General features: G+C 48.5%; 1 protein-coding gene across 3 annotated transcripts in view; it reads left to right on the plus strand.

Annotated features, from left to right (window-relative positions):
* INO80 (INO80 complex ATPase subunit) overlaps positions 1–5845 on the plus strand; it is a 134350-nt gene extending 128505 nt beyond the window's left edge. For 2 of the 3 annotated variants that reach the window (XM_003418664.4, XM_023558669.2), the window contains exons 33-36: positions 1310–1465; positions 2443–2602; positions 3493–3708; positions 5505–5845. In XM_003418664.4, coding sequence (XP_003418712.1) covers positions 1310–1465; positions 2443–2602; positions 3493–3708; positions 5505–5722 — 750 coding nt within the window. In that variant the 3' untranslated portion in view covers positions 5723–5845. The remainder of the gene's footprint in view (positions 1–1309; positions 1466–2442; positions 2603–3492; positions 3709–5504) is intronic. The other variant, XM_010598353.3, reaches the window with a different exon arrangement.
* Positions 5846–16165: the final 10320 nt, after the last annotated feature.

A 16165-nucleotide genomic window follows, 5' to 3' on the forward strand; every position in this document is an offset into this window, starting at 1 on the left:
ACCATAATTTGTTTATTCATTCATATGTGAGCCCTAGTCTTGAACAAGATAGCCATCTGACCTTCAGGCGTCTCCATAGCTCTGATCCTCCAGCCCTACCCTTGTCCCTGACCCATTTCCTTGGTCAGTTTGGTTTGCCTGAAGTATATTGTCTGGCCACATAGTAAAACTTTCTGCTTAAGTGGAGGTCATCTTCTCCTTATCCAAGCTTAGTGTTAGGGCCACGTGTCTCTTTGGCCATGTCTGTATTATATCATCTTCCAGTAGACTTACCAACTGTTCCTGTTGTAAATTAAGCCTGCTGCTAAGCACCGCCATTTCTAGTCTGAAGGATGTCCCTGGTACTCACTTCATTTACATAGCTGAAGAATCCTAGGAATTCAAGCCCATCCTAGCCTGGGCTGCCATCTCTCCCATTTCCTCAGGTTGTCTTTCATGACTCCACCATCAGTATCTAGCACATTACTTCCTAGTATTTAGAATAAAAAAAAAAGCTTTAACATCCAGAAGTAATATCAAAGAAGAAAAGGAACGTGGATTTCTCATGCAAAACATTGTAGGCTTTACAGAGTTTGCATTAGATGTCATCTCTACTCCAAGTATAGAACTTTCAGTTAAAGGTACAGTAATATTAATTGCACAAAGACAATACCATGGTAACCCTAATACAGGTGTAGGCACAAATGCAGTTAGGTATAGTAGGTAGGTATGATTCCCAGACGTATCCAAGCACATTCTGTGATCCCAGATCCCTAATCTGTGACATAAAAAAACATAGTCTTACCGAATGTGGTTCTAGAACTGTTCAGTGTAGCGTGGTCACTCAACCCTTAAGAGTTTACATGTAAATGGAAAAAAGGACAAAAACAACCCATTATTCCTTGGGTGTAATGAGGTCCTCTTTTTCATGTGGCACATTTTAAAAAAAGACAGAGTGAAAACAAATGTACATAAAGTATATTGAAAGCACTGGCCCTGCCTTTCTGCAAGGGCCTTAATTCAGCCCCTGACAAGTGTGGTGCTGCAGCTTGGGCGCACCGGAGTCTGGACCCGCCCGTGCCCCGTGAGGATCAGGCCTGCTGTGGCTCTGGTTCAGTGTGACTGGCCTACCTTTTAAGTTCTTATTATGCCACATTTTTCCTCCTTTCTTATGAGCTTTTTCTTTCCTAAAAATGTGATATTCGAAAATAATGAAATATAGATGTTTATAAAGAACGAAAGTTCTGTCCTCATTTTCTTCCCAGTCCCACTCTTCTGTCAGTCCCTGTTCTCATACTTTTTCCATTTTTCCTGATGTGCGTGTTCCCAGAAGAAAAAGGAAGATGAATTGGATGGCAAAAGGAGAAAGGAGGGTGTGAACCTGGTGATCCCATTTGTTCCCTCGGCTGATAACTCCAACCTCTCTGCTGATGGGGATGACTCCTTCATTAGTGTGGACTCTGCCATGCCCAGCCCCTTCAGTGAGGTGAGGGATGACTCCTTCATTAGTGTGGACTCTGCCATGCCCAGCCCCTTCAGTGAGGTGAGGGATGACCCCTTCATTAGTGTGGACTCTGCCATGCCCAGCCCCTTCAGTGAGGTGAGGGATGACTCCTTCATTAGTGTGGACTCTGCCATGCCCAGCCCCTTCAGTGAGGTGAGGGATGACTCCTTCATTAGTGTGGACTCTGCCATGCCCAGCCCCTTCAGTGAGGTGAGGGATGACCCCTTCATTAGTGTGGACTCTGCCATGCCCAGCCCCTTCAGTGAGGTGAGGGATGACCCCTTCATTAATGTGGACTCTGCCATGCCCAGCCCCTTCAGTGAGGTGAGGGATGACTCCTTCATTAGTGTGGACTCTGCCATGCCCAGCCCCTTCAGTGAGGTGAGGGATGACTCCTTCGTTGGTGTGGGCTCTGCCATGCCCAGCCCCTTCAGTGAGGTGAGGGATGACCCCTTCATTAGTGTGGACTCTGCCATGCCCAGCCCCTTCAGTGAGGTGAGGGATGACCCCTTCATTAGTGTGGACTCTGCCATGCCCAGCCCCTTCAGTGAGGTGAGGGATGACTCCTTCGCTGGTGTGGACTCTGCCATGCCCAGCGCCTTCAGTGAGGTGAGGCTCCTGGGAGATGGTTCATTGCAGCAGTGGGGACTGTGTCTTGACCTAGGAGCAGGGACACACTGCTGAGCAACCCATGGTTCTCCTCGAATCCTCCTGCCTTGTAGAAGGGGTTGCACCTGGGATCCACAAGGAGCAAAGCAAACGAGGACAGGCTGGCTTCTCTGATCCCTGTTTGTTCAGTCTTTGATCTAATCGGCAGCAAGAAAGCCAGGAAGAAGAGAGAATTAGTGACAGGACCCACGAAGCCTGTTCCCACCCAGGTGCAAGGGCCTTGGGCAGCTCCCCACAGTGGGTGCTGTGGGCACCACGAGCAGTGGTGACCTCAGACCTTGCCCCTCCAGATCTCCATCAGCAGTGAGCTGCACACGGGCTCCATTCCCCCTGATGAGAGCAGCAGTGACATGCTGGTCATTGTGGATGACCCAGCCTCCTCAGCACCTCAGTCCCGAGCCACCAACTCTCCTGCTTCCATGACGGGCTCCGTCTCAGACACCGTGAACGGTAAGTTCACTGCTGTCTCACACAGCTTGGGCCTGGCCCCGTGCTTTGAGAACAGCATGGGTTTGATGTGGGTGAGGCCCTGATTCCTTCTAGGATTATGGCATTTTCTTTAAAGGAGAGTGGAATGGAGCCAGAAAGAGAATTTATACGATGATTCTTTCAATGGCCTGTCAAATGAAAGGGAGAAAGAGAAGGTTTAAGGAAAGCAAAATAAGAATTTTATAAAGATTTCAAACTTCTTTGTTTTCTAGTCATCTCTTTCACATTTCATCCTAATTTTTGTAATTTTCGATTAAAGTGAGCTTTTGTGCTGGTGGGTATGATTTCCAGATGTATCCAAGCACATTCTGTGATCCCAGATCCCTAATCTGTGACATAGCCTTACCGAATTTGGTTCTAGAACTGTTTAGTGTAGCCCGGTCACTCAACCCTTAAGAGTTTACATGTAAATTGAAAAAATAATAACAAAGACAAGCATTATTCCTTGGCTATAATGAGGCCACTTTGTTGTGTGGGGCCTACGTTGCTGCAGTTTCCCTGGGAGCCTAGATTTGAAGCTTTGGGGTAAAAGTTGCCTCTCCAAGGCCAGGGGTGCGTTGGCAAAAGTGTGCAGGTGCAAAACAGGTGGCAGGTCCCTGGGTTTTGTTTAGTAGTGATCTGTGTAAAGCAAGAATGCAAAACTGATGAGACTGCTGTGGAAAGAAAAGAAATTTGAGGGGTCAGGCAGTTTTGAACTGTTTGAATTCTTAATATCTGTGCAGCTCAGTGGCCCAGCCACCTCCCAGAGAGGCCTCAAACACCCTGAGAACCAGCTTTCCCTGCCAGAGTAAGATTATGTTAACATGTGAAGAAATTGCGTTTTTTTCCTCTTTGTCCATTTGTTCCCACAGGAATTTCCATTCAGGAAATGCCAGCTGCAGGACGTGGTCACTCAGCTCGAAGCCGAGGACGCCCCAAAGGTTCAGGCAGCACAGCCAAAGGAGCAGGGAAAGGCCGGAGCCGCAAGTCCACAGCTGGTAGTGCTGCCGCCATGGCAGGAGCCAAAGCAGGGGCTGCAGCAGCCTCAGCAGCCGCCTACGCTGCATACGGGTACAACGTGTCAAAAGGTATGGAGGCCGGGGGGCCGCAGGCTCCGTTCTGGCCGAGGACAGTCTGGATACTCTATTGAACATTCCACCGGGTAGAGCAGGTGGGATAGGGCATCTACTTCCCAGAGCCCAGATCAGAATCTTCTTTCTTCACATCAAGCTGTCTTAAATCTCCTTCTTGCCCTCGTGACTTGGTACAAGGTCACCTTTGAATTAGAAGTAATTGAAAAAGAGAGAGCTGGATTTTCATGCTACAGAAACATTCAGAATTTTTCCTGCTTTGGGAACTGATTTCTTTCTGAGACCCATGTTTCAGTCATCTGGGGTAGCTTGTTAACACTTACGGTGCTCTGTGTGCTAGGAGTAGGACGTATAGTAGAAGTATTACAGGCATATGATATATGAGCTGTACGTAGGATGTGTTTAACAGGAATACGAGGCGATATGCAGGTAAGGGGAAAGAGAGGGAAAGGTTGTAGATCAGAAGAAGGGAGGAACCACTGGGCCTGATAATGAGAAGGCTGCCAAGCTGTCATTCACAAAGTTTGAGAAGGGATGTGGCTGTCAGGACTGTCAGGACCATGACGTGAAGGATGATTGTCTCAGTGGAATGCAGGACTTTGAGAGTGATGAGGAGAGAGATGGGTGTCAGAGAGTCCATTTACAGAACTCTCTCCTCATTCAAAACATGGGTTAATATTTAGCTCATAGGGTTGTTGTAAGAAGTCAACACATTATTGAATGGAAAGTGCTTGGCCTCTAGTACATGATCAGTAAGTGTTAGCTCACCTCTCCTTTACCCTACTGCAGGGACCCCAGCCCTTATTTGTTTGTTCATTCAGCGAATATGAAGTAGAAGGGCCTAGCCCAGTGTTTCTTAACCTTTTGCCAGCACATTACATCCTTGGAAAAAAGTCACCAGTTGTCAAGGCGACCATGGCAAGGTCTCACCTGTGGGTGGGACAGAGCATGACGGTCATCAGGGTTGTTGGTGGAGACCTGGACTGAGGGGCTGAGGGGTAAAGGAGTCAACAGGTGGTAGAGTGTCACAAGAAAGATTAACAGCTTGGTAGTTGGGAATGGAGAATGAGGGAAAGGACTAACTCAGAGATTACCTGCAGTTCTGCTGTGGATGAGAAGAGAAACAGTGTCTGCCCACCGAGCACCTAGAAATCTTTTTTAGTAAAGTAAAACCACTATACAAGAAACAAATGAGTCATATTAGATATCATGTTTTCAGGTGTAAGTGAGTGGCTGTAAGTGAAAAAGGAGAGCTTATTGTTGCCTGGGGAGCCATCACCACAGATGGCGGGTTTGAACTAAGTTGTCAAGTGGGAGTGGCTAGTCTTAGAGAGCACAAGGGGAACTGCATTGGTTTAGGTACAGGACAGAGACTGAGCAGTCTTGTGGCCTCTGGCCAGACTGATCGGCAAGTGGAGAACACCTTCTGAAATGAGGAGGGAGGCAGCTCATCACAGTGGTGTCCCAAGAAAGAAGAAAATGGCATCAGAGTCTAATTAAAGTGCAGATCTCATCCTACAGCTTTGGCTTCCACAGATCATATAGCGTGTGCTCTGCCCTTGAGCGCCAGGATGGCAGTTTACCCCATGTGGACGAGGTAGTGTGAGGCAGGCTGGGTGAAAAGACAGTTGACCAGAAGAACAAGCACATGTGCCAGGAAGAGGTTGACCAGGTGGAGGTTTCCCGTCCATCTCTTTCCTGGCCCAGACTCTATAACCAGGGCCAGAGGCAGGACGGCAGCTCACGCAGGACAGTTGCTTACAGTCTTCTTGCCTCTCTCTCCATCCACACAGGAATCTCTGCCAGCAGTCCTTTGCAGACATCCCTTGTTCGGCCTGCTGGCCTGGCTGAATTTGGACCTTCAAGCGCCTCTTCTCCCTTGAGCTCCCCTTTGAGCAAAGGAAATAGTGTTCCTGGAACTCCCAGGAGCCTCCACATGACCAGCAGCCTAACGACAGATTCCCTGGTCCGGAAACAGGGCAGAGGCTCCAATCCCTCTGGAGGACGGTAACCAGCTGGGCCCTCCAGCTTCCTTGAACCAAACCAGGGGCTAGAGTCCTTGCCAGCAAACGGTGTTCGGATGGCTTGCCCAGTGCAGCGTATCACATCCCAAGTCAGAGGGCGGAGATGACCAGTTGCAGCAAGGGAAGGCCAGGCAGGTGGTGTTGGTATGAGCACTTTTATCACCTGTGTCTCAAAAGGAGAGCTCTGGGTTTGCTGAAAGGAAGAAGGCCCAGGGACAGGGATTGGCCCCGCTGCACCTCGGATGAACTTGATAGCCAAGTCTTAAACCTCTTAGCGGGGAAGGGCCTGATATCGACCCCTTTAGATGCTCAGGCACGCTGTCTCCATCCCCACTCCCCTGGCTGCCTCTGGCCGTGTCCCTTGCAAAGGCTCTGCGCGTGCTGTGAAGAATGTCCCACGGTGGAGGCTACACTTACAGTTGTGGTTTCCTGTAGGGCTAGGAAGGGAGGAAGTCGTGTACCTGGCATCCTCCGTCTGTGGGGAGCTCCCCAGGTCTCCAAACCCCATCTGCCAGAGTGTCACCATTGAAGGGGGCAGTGAGTGTGAGAAGGCATGGCCTGGCAGAAAGGTGGAAGGCTAGGAAGTGCGCCCGTAGGCAGTTGTTTTCCCAGCACCTCCTCCCCAGTCCTGCATGGTTCACACCAGAGAACCTCAGGTCCCACCAGCAACAATAGCAGCAGCTTCTACCCAAGGGACTCCCAGAAGCCAGTTCGGAGACCAGGAGCCACCTCAGTCAGCAGGACATCCTCACTGCCCCTCTTGCAGGCTCCTCTTTGCTCTTCCTGAATGCACAGTCTCCCCACCCCTCGCCCTTCAGCCCCCCGCTTGGCTGTATGCACTGTCTGTATTGCACTGAGAAAGGAAGGGACAGCAGGAGTGAGGCAGAGAGGGCGAGCTTGGCCCTGACCCTCAGCCCAGACCCACTGGCCTGAGCTCGCCGCCCTCCAAGAGAGGCAGGAGGCTGGTGTTCCACACGGGAGCTGTTTCTGCCTGCCCCCAGCCTGCCGTGTCCCTGGTGGAGCAGGTGCTTCTGGGAGGGCCAGCCTCTAATTTGCACACCTGAAAATCGCGGAATTGAGTCTAGATAGATTGATTTTTTGAAAATTTTTTGGAGCAGGGAGTGTAGGGGAGTCATTTAATTTAAATCATTAAGATTCCCCTGCCCAAACCCAGACTCCTGTGTACAGACGCTGTTTAGAGGGAATCAGAAAAATGCCAAGCCTTTTTTCTCTTTGAATGTGCTGTCTATTTTTATAACTGAACTTGTACATATGTATAAAGAGAGACACATCTTTCTTTTACTAACTGGACAAAAAATCTTAAATAAAATGGAGTGAGATAATTTTATGTACATTGGAGTATCTGTGGTCTTTTGGAGCTGCATCTTGGGAGCAGGGTGGGACTCTCAGGGGAGGGGTCAGGAGAAAAGGAGGGCAGAACCCCAGCGTTGCTGTTGTGGTCAGAGGGGTCAAGTGGTCAGCGGGACAGGAGTGGACACGGTGTCTCCTCAGTGGCAGTCTTAATTGGGCTTAGGAATTTGCCTCCAGCCATCAGGAAGGAGGCCTGGTCTAGTGCCTGGCCTGCGTGGTCAGGCCCTCAGGGTGAGGGCTCTGGACAACTCAGGATGTAGGTTTGGGCAGCTTGACGTGGTCCACCCTCAAGCAAAGTTGCAAAGCAGTAATCTTGATGCTGGCGGTTTCTTTCTCCAAAAAGCACAGGAAAGAGGTTATCCTAGCAGTGTGCAGTCTGTAATCTCTCCAGCTGATAGGAACGTCATGGTTCTAGTCTCTAAAGCTGTGAGGTGTGTGCATATAGTTTATGTGAACCCCAAAAGCCTGCTTCTTTGCAGATCCAGTGCACTATCAGTGGGTCATTCAGACTGACCAGAATGCTGGTGACCTGACAAAGGGACTTACTGTTAATCCGAGTTCTCTGCACTTGGAGCAATCATGAAAGAAACAGTGAAATATGTTCAGAGGGATTCCAGCTCTCTGCTCAGTTGGAAAAAGAGCACCAGCTCCCTGCCTGGGCGGGTGGTTGGTGTTTCCCTGATTGAGCTAAAAGACTAATACGTTCTTGCGTCACCTTTGAGCAGAGCCTGTGCTCTTCCCAGCGTGCTGGCCGTGCGGCCTCCCTAGCCTTGGCTCACCCCCGCTGGTCAGGATGGACTGGCTCCCGTACAGCTGCTGCCCACCCAGTCACAGGGTCAGCCTTCATTCTGTCGATCTCAGGGCGGCATTATCAGATAGGCAGGTTACTGTTTTTCTTGCCGATAAACTTGACCAAGGCTTCACACAGAACAAACCAGCATCAGTTTCCTAACTACCCTAACTGCCCTCTTGTCCTCCTCACTGCGGCTGTGGGACAGCAGACCTACTGGGATGGGTCTCCGGCTTTCATCTCTGAACAAAGCCCCCGATGATATTACTGCTGGCTCTCTGCCAAGGTCAGCAGTGGCCTCACTGGGGCCCTGCCAGCTCTCAGATTCTTGCTCAGCTTAGCCCAGATGTGAATAGCCTAATGCCGTCTCCCAAAAAGGGTGTGAGCTTTGTGTCAAAACCCTCCAGGCTTCTCTGTGCCCAGACACTGCCATACCCCCTTCACCCATTTACAGTCCACTCCCTGAGGAAACACAAGCCAGTGTTTCCCACCAAGGGTGGGCCCACAGTGATGTCCTGTCGCTCCCTCCTCACCTGGCCAACCTTAAGAGAAGGCAGAGGGGTGGGAGCTGAATCTTGAAGGCTTCAAGCTCATTGAACTTAAGTCCAGTCCCCAAGTTAGGACTCATGGCCTGGACTCCCACCTTCAGAGGACTTGCCCATCTTCCATGACACGGAACACAGGGAGCAAGCTCCCCAACAGAAAAACTGGGAGGGTCCCTGCCAGGCTAAAGGAGTGCCCCCAGCAAGCCCAGAGTCCACGTTTTGGGGCACAGGTCTGGGCTGGATCACAGTGAGGACAGTCTCTTCAGCAGGGTCACTTGCCACGTGAGCCCCAGTGAGAACCCTAGGCAAGCTGGATTTTAAGTTTGTGGGTCTTCAGGAGCAGCTGTGGCACTCCCGGGTCTGCACTGGAGCTGCTATCCCAGCATCCCTGTCTGGGGGTTTATTGACGTACCCAGGACTCTAGAAGCTCACCCGTCAACTTGGTTGGGTCTGCCCGGTCCTGTGGAGTTAGATTAGGCAGGAGTGGGGCTGTGTCGTCTAGGCAATGAGCTGGGTATTCTTGCGCATCCCTGCCTTGGTGTCTGCAGACGCAGCATATCCGTAGCGCCTGGCTGCTGGCCTTCAGGTCTGGTCCACCCACCACCGCCGTCTGTGTCCACCACGCTAGACCACCTGGTATTAGAACAAAAGTCCTTAGTGCCCTGATACATGAAACGAGGATGTTGACTAGTTAGTGGGTCCTAGCTGTTGTGGAAAGCTGTAGGGATCCTTGGATGTGCTGTACTGGCTGTGGTGAGTGTGGGCAGAAGGCGGACAGGCCACCCCTCTGCAGAGTTAATCGGCAGTTCTGCTCTAACCTGTGAAGAGTTCAGCTGCTAAGAAAAGTATTTGAAATTTCCTGAGTCGTTCCTAAGGCTTTGCTTCTTAAACTTTACTACGCAAATGAATCTCCTTGGGATCTTGTTAAAATGCAGAAACTATCAGAAGTCTAGGGTGAATTTTTCTGAATTTCCAGCAGATCCCCAGGTGATGACCATGCTAATCCTTGGACCACTCCTTCCAGTACCTTCCTGTCTGCCAGTCAGAATGAACTCCAACCTTTGCTTACACACCACCACCCTAGCTGGGAAACCCTGCGCAGGAAATATAACTTTATGTGGTCAGCTTAATCCACCTGATGACAGAAAATGAAATGCTAGCATTTCCAGGAAACTTCAGTCCCATATGTCTTTTGTTATTTGTTCGTTTAAAACTTTTCATGATTCCCATCACCATCGCCTCTCCTGGGTGGCACCTTTGTTAGGCATATTAGGTATGAGAGGAGGCCTCAGATCTGCTGCTGTCCCTCTCATGCGTGGCCTCCACTGGGCTGTAACCCATATTTGATTGTTGGCATTCGCTGTATGGCCTGTGATCCCACCTGGACTTGCTGTTTCTGCTGCAGTGCCCTCTTGTCGTGACCACCAGACCCCTCAGAGTCAGTCAGCCTTCTCAGCTAGTTCCTCAGCCCTCCCCAGAGGAATGGGGAAATCGGGCTGCCCTCCCATGATTCTCTGAGACAGAGAGTGGTGAAACTCTGAGATTCTGGAGGCAGCCAGGGTTATTGCAGGCTGCCAAATCCTGTTAAACTGCACAGGTGTGTGGAGGGTAAGTTCTGTTCTAGAGAGAGCAGGGCCTCTGGCTGTCTGGAAACCGTGTGCCCAGGTACTTGCTGTGTGGTAGCAAATGATGCCAAGAAAGGTGTCTGCCTGGGGGAGAGGCCCCAGCATGGAGGACTCTAGGGTGGCAGGAAGTTGGGGCTATTCCAGAGCTTGTGGGAATTACCCATTTCCTACCCAGGAAGTGTCTGGGGCACACAGCCTCAGGACTGGGCTCTGGAGATTCCAATCCCATGTGGCAGTCCCCAGAGTGAGGTGGAAAGCAAGGGCAAGAGGAGGGAGGACGTGCTGAGGCCCATTTGCTGTTTGCCAAGGGACCCAGAGGAAGCTGGGCGCCTCCCTATCACCAGGCCCCTGGCCTCCTCCAGTGCTCCTGAGTGAGGGGCTCTCAACTCTCGCTCCCTTCCTCCTTGCTCATCCTTTCTTCCCAAAAGGCAGGCAGCTCCCGTGAGCACCTGCTGGCTAGGCTCCCAGGCCTCTGCTCTCCCGACTCTAGAGATTTCTCTGTTCTGGGACCCAGAGGTCAAGAATGAATATCTGGCCCCAAGGGCAGAGGTGGCCTCTCTGGGTCTGAGGTGGTCTGGGGATGGGCTTCAGCGGCCCCTCAAGGGAGAACGGGAGCAGGGGCAAAGAGGTTCGGAGTTGCAGGAGATGGTGGAGAGTTTTCTAAGCGTTCACATGCGTATGATGCGATTGAAAATACCATGGTCGGGTCAGGCGCACCTTAGTCATCAAGGTGACATAATTGCTCTTCAACACTTTAAAGAGGTCCTTTGCAGCAGATTTACCCAGTGCAATGTGTCTTGATTTCTTGACTGCTGCTTCCATGGCTGTTGATTGTGGATCCAAGTAAAATGAAATCCTTGACAACTTCAATCTTTTCTCCGTTTATCATGTTGCTCATTGGTCCAGTTGTGAGGATTTTTGTTTACTTTATGTTGAGGTGCAATCCATACCGAAGGCTTTGGTCTTTGATCTTCATTAGTAAGTGCTTCAAGTCCTCTTCACTTTCAGCAAGCAAGGTTGTGTCATCTGCATAATGCAGGCTGTTAATGAGTCTTCCTCCAATCCCAATGCCCCGTTCTTCTTCATATAGTCCAGCTTCTCGGATTATTTGCTCAGCATACAGATTGAATAGGTATGGTGAAAGAATACAGCCCTGACGTACACCTTTCCTGACTTTAAACCAATCAGTATCCCCTTGTTCTGTCCAAACAACTGCCTTTTGACCTATGTAAAGGTTCCTCATGAGCACAATTAAGTATTCTGGAATTCCCATTCTTTGCAATGTTATCCATAATTTGTTATGATCCACGCAGTGGAATGCCTTTGCATAGTCAATAAAACACAGGTAAACATCCTTCTGGTATTCTCTGCTTTCAGCCAGGATCCATCTGACATCAGCAATGATATCCCTGGTTCCACATCCTCTTCTGAAACCGGCCTGAATTTCTGGCAGTTCCCTGTCGATATACTGCTGCAGCCATTTTTGAATGATCTTCAGCAAAATTTTGCTTGTGTGTGATATTAATGATATTGTTCTATAATTTCCACATTTGGTTGGATCACCTTTCTTGGAAATAGACATAAATATGGATCTCTTCCAATCAGTTGGCCAGGAAGCTGTCTTCCATATTTCTTGGCATAGACAAGTGAGCACCTCCAGAGCTGCATCTGTTTGTGGAAACATCTCAATTGATGTTCTTTCAATTCCTGGAGCCTTGTTTTTCACCAATGCCTTCAGAGCAGCTTGGCCTTCTTCCTTCAGTACCGTCGGTTCCTGATCATATGCCACCTCTTGAAATGGTTGAACATCGACTAATTCTTTTTGGTATAATGACTCTGTGTATTCCTTCCATCTTCTTTTGATGTTTCCTGTGTCATTTAATATTTTCCCCATAGAATCCTTCACTATTGAGCTCGAGGCTTGAATTTTTTATTCAGCTCTTTCAGCTTGAGAAACACTGAGCATGTTCTTCCCTTTTGGTTTTCCATGTCCAGATCTTTGCACATGTCATAATACTTTACTTTGTCTTCTTGAGCTGCCCCTTGAATTCTTCTGTTCAGCTCTTTTACTTCATTAATTCTTCCTTTTGCTTTACCTGCTAGATGTTCGAGAGCAAGTTTCAGAGTCTCCTCTGACATCCATCTTGGTCTTTTCTTTCTTTCCTGTCTTTTCAGTGACCTCTTGCTTTCTTTATGGATGATATCCTTGATGTCATTCCGCAACTCGTCTGGTCTTCGGTCACTAGTGTTCAATGTGTCAAATCTATTCTTCAAATGGTCTCTAAATTCAGGCGGGACATACTCAAGGTCATATTTTGGCTCTCGTGTACTTGCTCTGATTTTCTTCATTTTCACCTTGAGCTTGCATACGAGCAATTGATGGTTGGTTCCACAGTCGGCCCCTGGCCTTGTTCTGACTGATGACATTGAGCGTTTCCATCGTCTCTCTCCACAGATGTAGTCAGTTTGATTTCTGTGTGTTCTATCTGGTGAGGTCCATGTGTATAGTCGCCGTTTATGTTGGTGATAGAAGGTATTTGCAATGAAGAAGTCCTTGGTCTTGCAAAATTCTATCATTCGATCTGCGGCATTGTTTCTGTCACCAAGGCCATATTTTCCAGCTACTGATCCTTCTTCTTTGTTTCCAATTTTCGCATTCCAATCGCCAGTAATTATCAATGCATCTTGATTGCATGTTCGATCAATTTCATCCTGCAGCAGCTGATAAAAATCTTCTATTTCTTCATCTTTGGCCCTACTGGTTGGTGTGTAAATTTGAATAATAGTCGTATTGACTGGTTTTCCTTGTGGGCTATGGATATTACCCTATCATTGACAGCATTGTACTTCAGGATAGATCTTGAAACATTCTTTTTGATGATGAATGCAACACCATTCCTCTTCAAGTTGTCATTCCCAGCCTAGTAGACTATATGATTGTCCAATTCAAAATGGCCAATACTAGTCCATTTCAGCTGACCAATGCCTAAGATATCGATGTTTATTCATTCCATTTCATTTTTGGTGATTTCCAATTTTCCTAGACTCATACTTCGTACATTCCAGGTTCTGGTTATTAATGGATGTTTGCAGCTGTTTCTTCTCGTTTTGAGTTGTGCCACATCAGCAAATGAAGGTCCCAAAAGCTGTACTCCATCCACATCATTAAGGTCGACTCTACTTTGAGGAGGCAGCTCTTCCCCAGTCATCTTTTGAGTGCCTTCCAGCCTGGGGGGCTCATCTTCCAGCACTATGTCAGACAATGTTCCGCTGCTATTCATAAGGTTTTCACTGGCTAATGCTTTTCAGAAGTAGACTGCCAGGTCCTTCTTCCTAGCCTGTCTTAGACTGGAACCTCAGCTGAAACCTGTCCTCCATGGGTGACCCTGCTGGTATCTGAATACAGTGGCATAGATTCCAGCATCACAGCAACATGCAAGCCCCCACAGTATGACAAACTGACAGACAGAAGACAGGTAAAAATTTATCTCTCTCTCATGTCAGAGTTTGAATTCATATCTGCCCTACACACTCAAGGTTCCAGGCTCCTTCCATCTTGTTTCTCCATCATCTTCATGCTTTGTTCTCTGCGTGGTTGATGCTGGTTTGCAGAAACATGTTAGGGGAAGGGCAAAGCCTGGGGAAGAATTCTCTTGCTGCCTTGAGACAGACGCTCATGTGGCTTACAGTAAGTACTTCAGCTCATATTCCATCAGAGAAAACTTGAGACTGAAGGATTCACCTGCCTGCAAAGGAGGCTGCCATGTAATTATGGAAGAACAGACTTGTTTGAACCACCATTAGTCTTGTGCCCAACACCCCCAAGAAAAATGAGTGAAAACATATCTTCTATGTGCTGGGTGCTGTGTGAACGGAAAATACAAACACACAAAAATGCGAATAATCATGTAGGGGAAAGTCAAACCTCATTAATAAAGAAATGCCAAATAAAACAAGATAAGATTCTAAGCTTTTCCCTCAGATTGGCTAAGGTTTTTTTTTTTTTTTGCCAGAATTGGGGAAGATACAAGAAAATTGGCTTTTCACAAACTTCCAGTAGAATCAGAGGTTAAAACTAATGCAGTTTAAGCTTCAGGACTCCTCACTTGTTTGGGGCACCTTCGCACAGATAGCATGGAGCACTGCTGCAGCCTGGGGACCCCTTCTAGGTCCTGGAGGAGGCAGCCTTGGGGCTGAACCTCAAGTGACAACCTGTCCTTGGTGGCCCTCATCCAGCATCCAGACTCCAGATCACTGATCCCAAAGAGAAGAATCTGAACAAGATACTGTTTCACTATGACCCAGGCTTCAGGGCCAACGAAGCCAAGATTACAGCTGGGCCAACGAAGCCAAGATTACAGCTGTCCCCCCAAATTTGTGAAGCATTTTCCAGGGTCATCAAATATTCTAAAAGATACAATTTTAAATGGTCACCTAGCATTCTATAATACGGATGTACAAAATTGATATAACCAATACCATATTGTGAGACATTTGGATTGTTTCTAATGACAAGATCATTGTGATTCTCCTGGAACCCAGATTTCTGGGATCATGGAATTGGAGTGCCCACACAGGCGGAATAGACAGACGCTTCTGGCGAGCCCTCTTTACAACAAAGACCTGAAAGAAACAAGTGAAATGAGTGTATTTGTGACAAGCTGGGAGCCCTGAGCTTCAAAGGCAAGCTTAGAAAACAAACTGAGAGGCAGGGGGAGGAAGAGACCAGAGCCGGAGAGAAGTTACCGGACCAGAATCACAGGGCGTCCTCAGGCACCATTCCCGGAGCGGTGGCGGCAGGCTGGTACTAGTGTTCGGCCACAGTTTACTCAGGGAGACTCATCCAGCCACACAGCCCACTCACACCTCTGGAACCTGAGAAGAACGGCACTCTTGGGAAAAGCTAAGTACTTGCATATATATTAACGTGCCCCGCCCCCACCCACAAACTGTCTTCAGCAGCTGAATTCCCTGGGCCTGAGATGGGCACTGTTGAGCACCTGGAGCCATCCTCCCAGCCTTGGGGAAGGAAAAAATTTGTATTTGGGGGAAAAGATAATTTGCTAGTTCCACTAACCAGGGGAGCTTAGGACAGAAGCAGCTCCTGTCCAGGCATAAACCATCCGTGGACTTTGAGCACCTTTCCCTTTTGCATGGACCTGTATGGACCTATTTCAGGAGAATACGCCCTTGTTGGCAGACTCCAGCCATTTCAACTGTGCGGTGGAGAGGTGGGTGTTTGATGTTTGACATTGCTTTGCCTATTAAGCAAGGTCCCCACCTACTCAAGTTAGGGACCTAAGGACTGGTAGCTCCGCTCAGGTCACCCAGCCACCTGCAACAGGGGTCCGAAGATAACTGGTACTTCCCAGTCCTTACAACCAAAAACTTTGGGTGCCCGTGGTCCGTCTGCAGAACCCACCCACCTGCTGCTCTAGGGAACGGACGTGCTTTCCTCAGAGACACTCGGGGGTCGATTCTCAGCACCCTGCCTTGTTCAGAGCTGCAATCAGTTACCGGTATATAAGCCAGTCACCCCTGCCCCACTAAGACTGTAGAACAGAGCCTGTACCACACGCTTGATGATCAGCTACCTGGAAACCCAAGCTGAATTCATACAAGAAAACTGAATGGACTCCTAGACTGATATACCTGATAACAGCTCTAGCCATCTGGGGACCGGACATCAGAGCTCCAAAGGCTAAAACAATCAAGCTTGCTCACTCAAGCAACCCACAGGGGTATACCAAAACAAAGAAAGCAAGACGCTGTGACACAGTAAGCAACCACAGACTAATACAATAACTTATAGATGACTCAGAGACAACAGTCAGTATCAAGTCACATAAAGAAACAGACCATGATCACCTCAACAGGCTCTCAAAGAATCCAGGGATCTTCTAGATGAAAGTGCATTCCTGGAATTACCAGATGCAGAATACAAAAGTTTAATATACACAACCCTTCAAGACATCGAGAAGGAAATGAGGCAATATGCACAACAAGCCAAGGAATACACAGATAAAGCAATCGAAGAAATTAGATTATTGAGGAACATAATGAAAAGTTTAATAAGCTGGAAAAATCCATAGACAGGCA

Source organism: Loxodonta africana, chromosome 10, assembly GCF_030014295.1.
Source record: "Loxodonta africana isolate mLoxAfr1 chromosome 10, mLoxAfr1.hap2, whole genome shotgun sequence".
Lineage (NCBI taxonomy): Eukaryota > Metazoa > Chordata > Mammalia > Proboscidea > Elephantidae > Loxodonta > Loxodonta africana.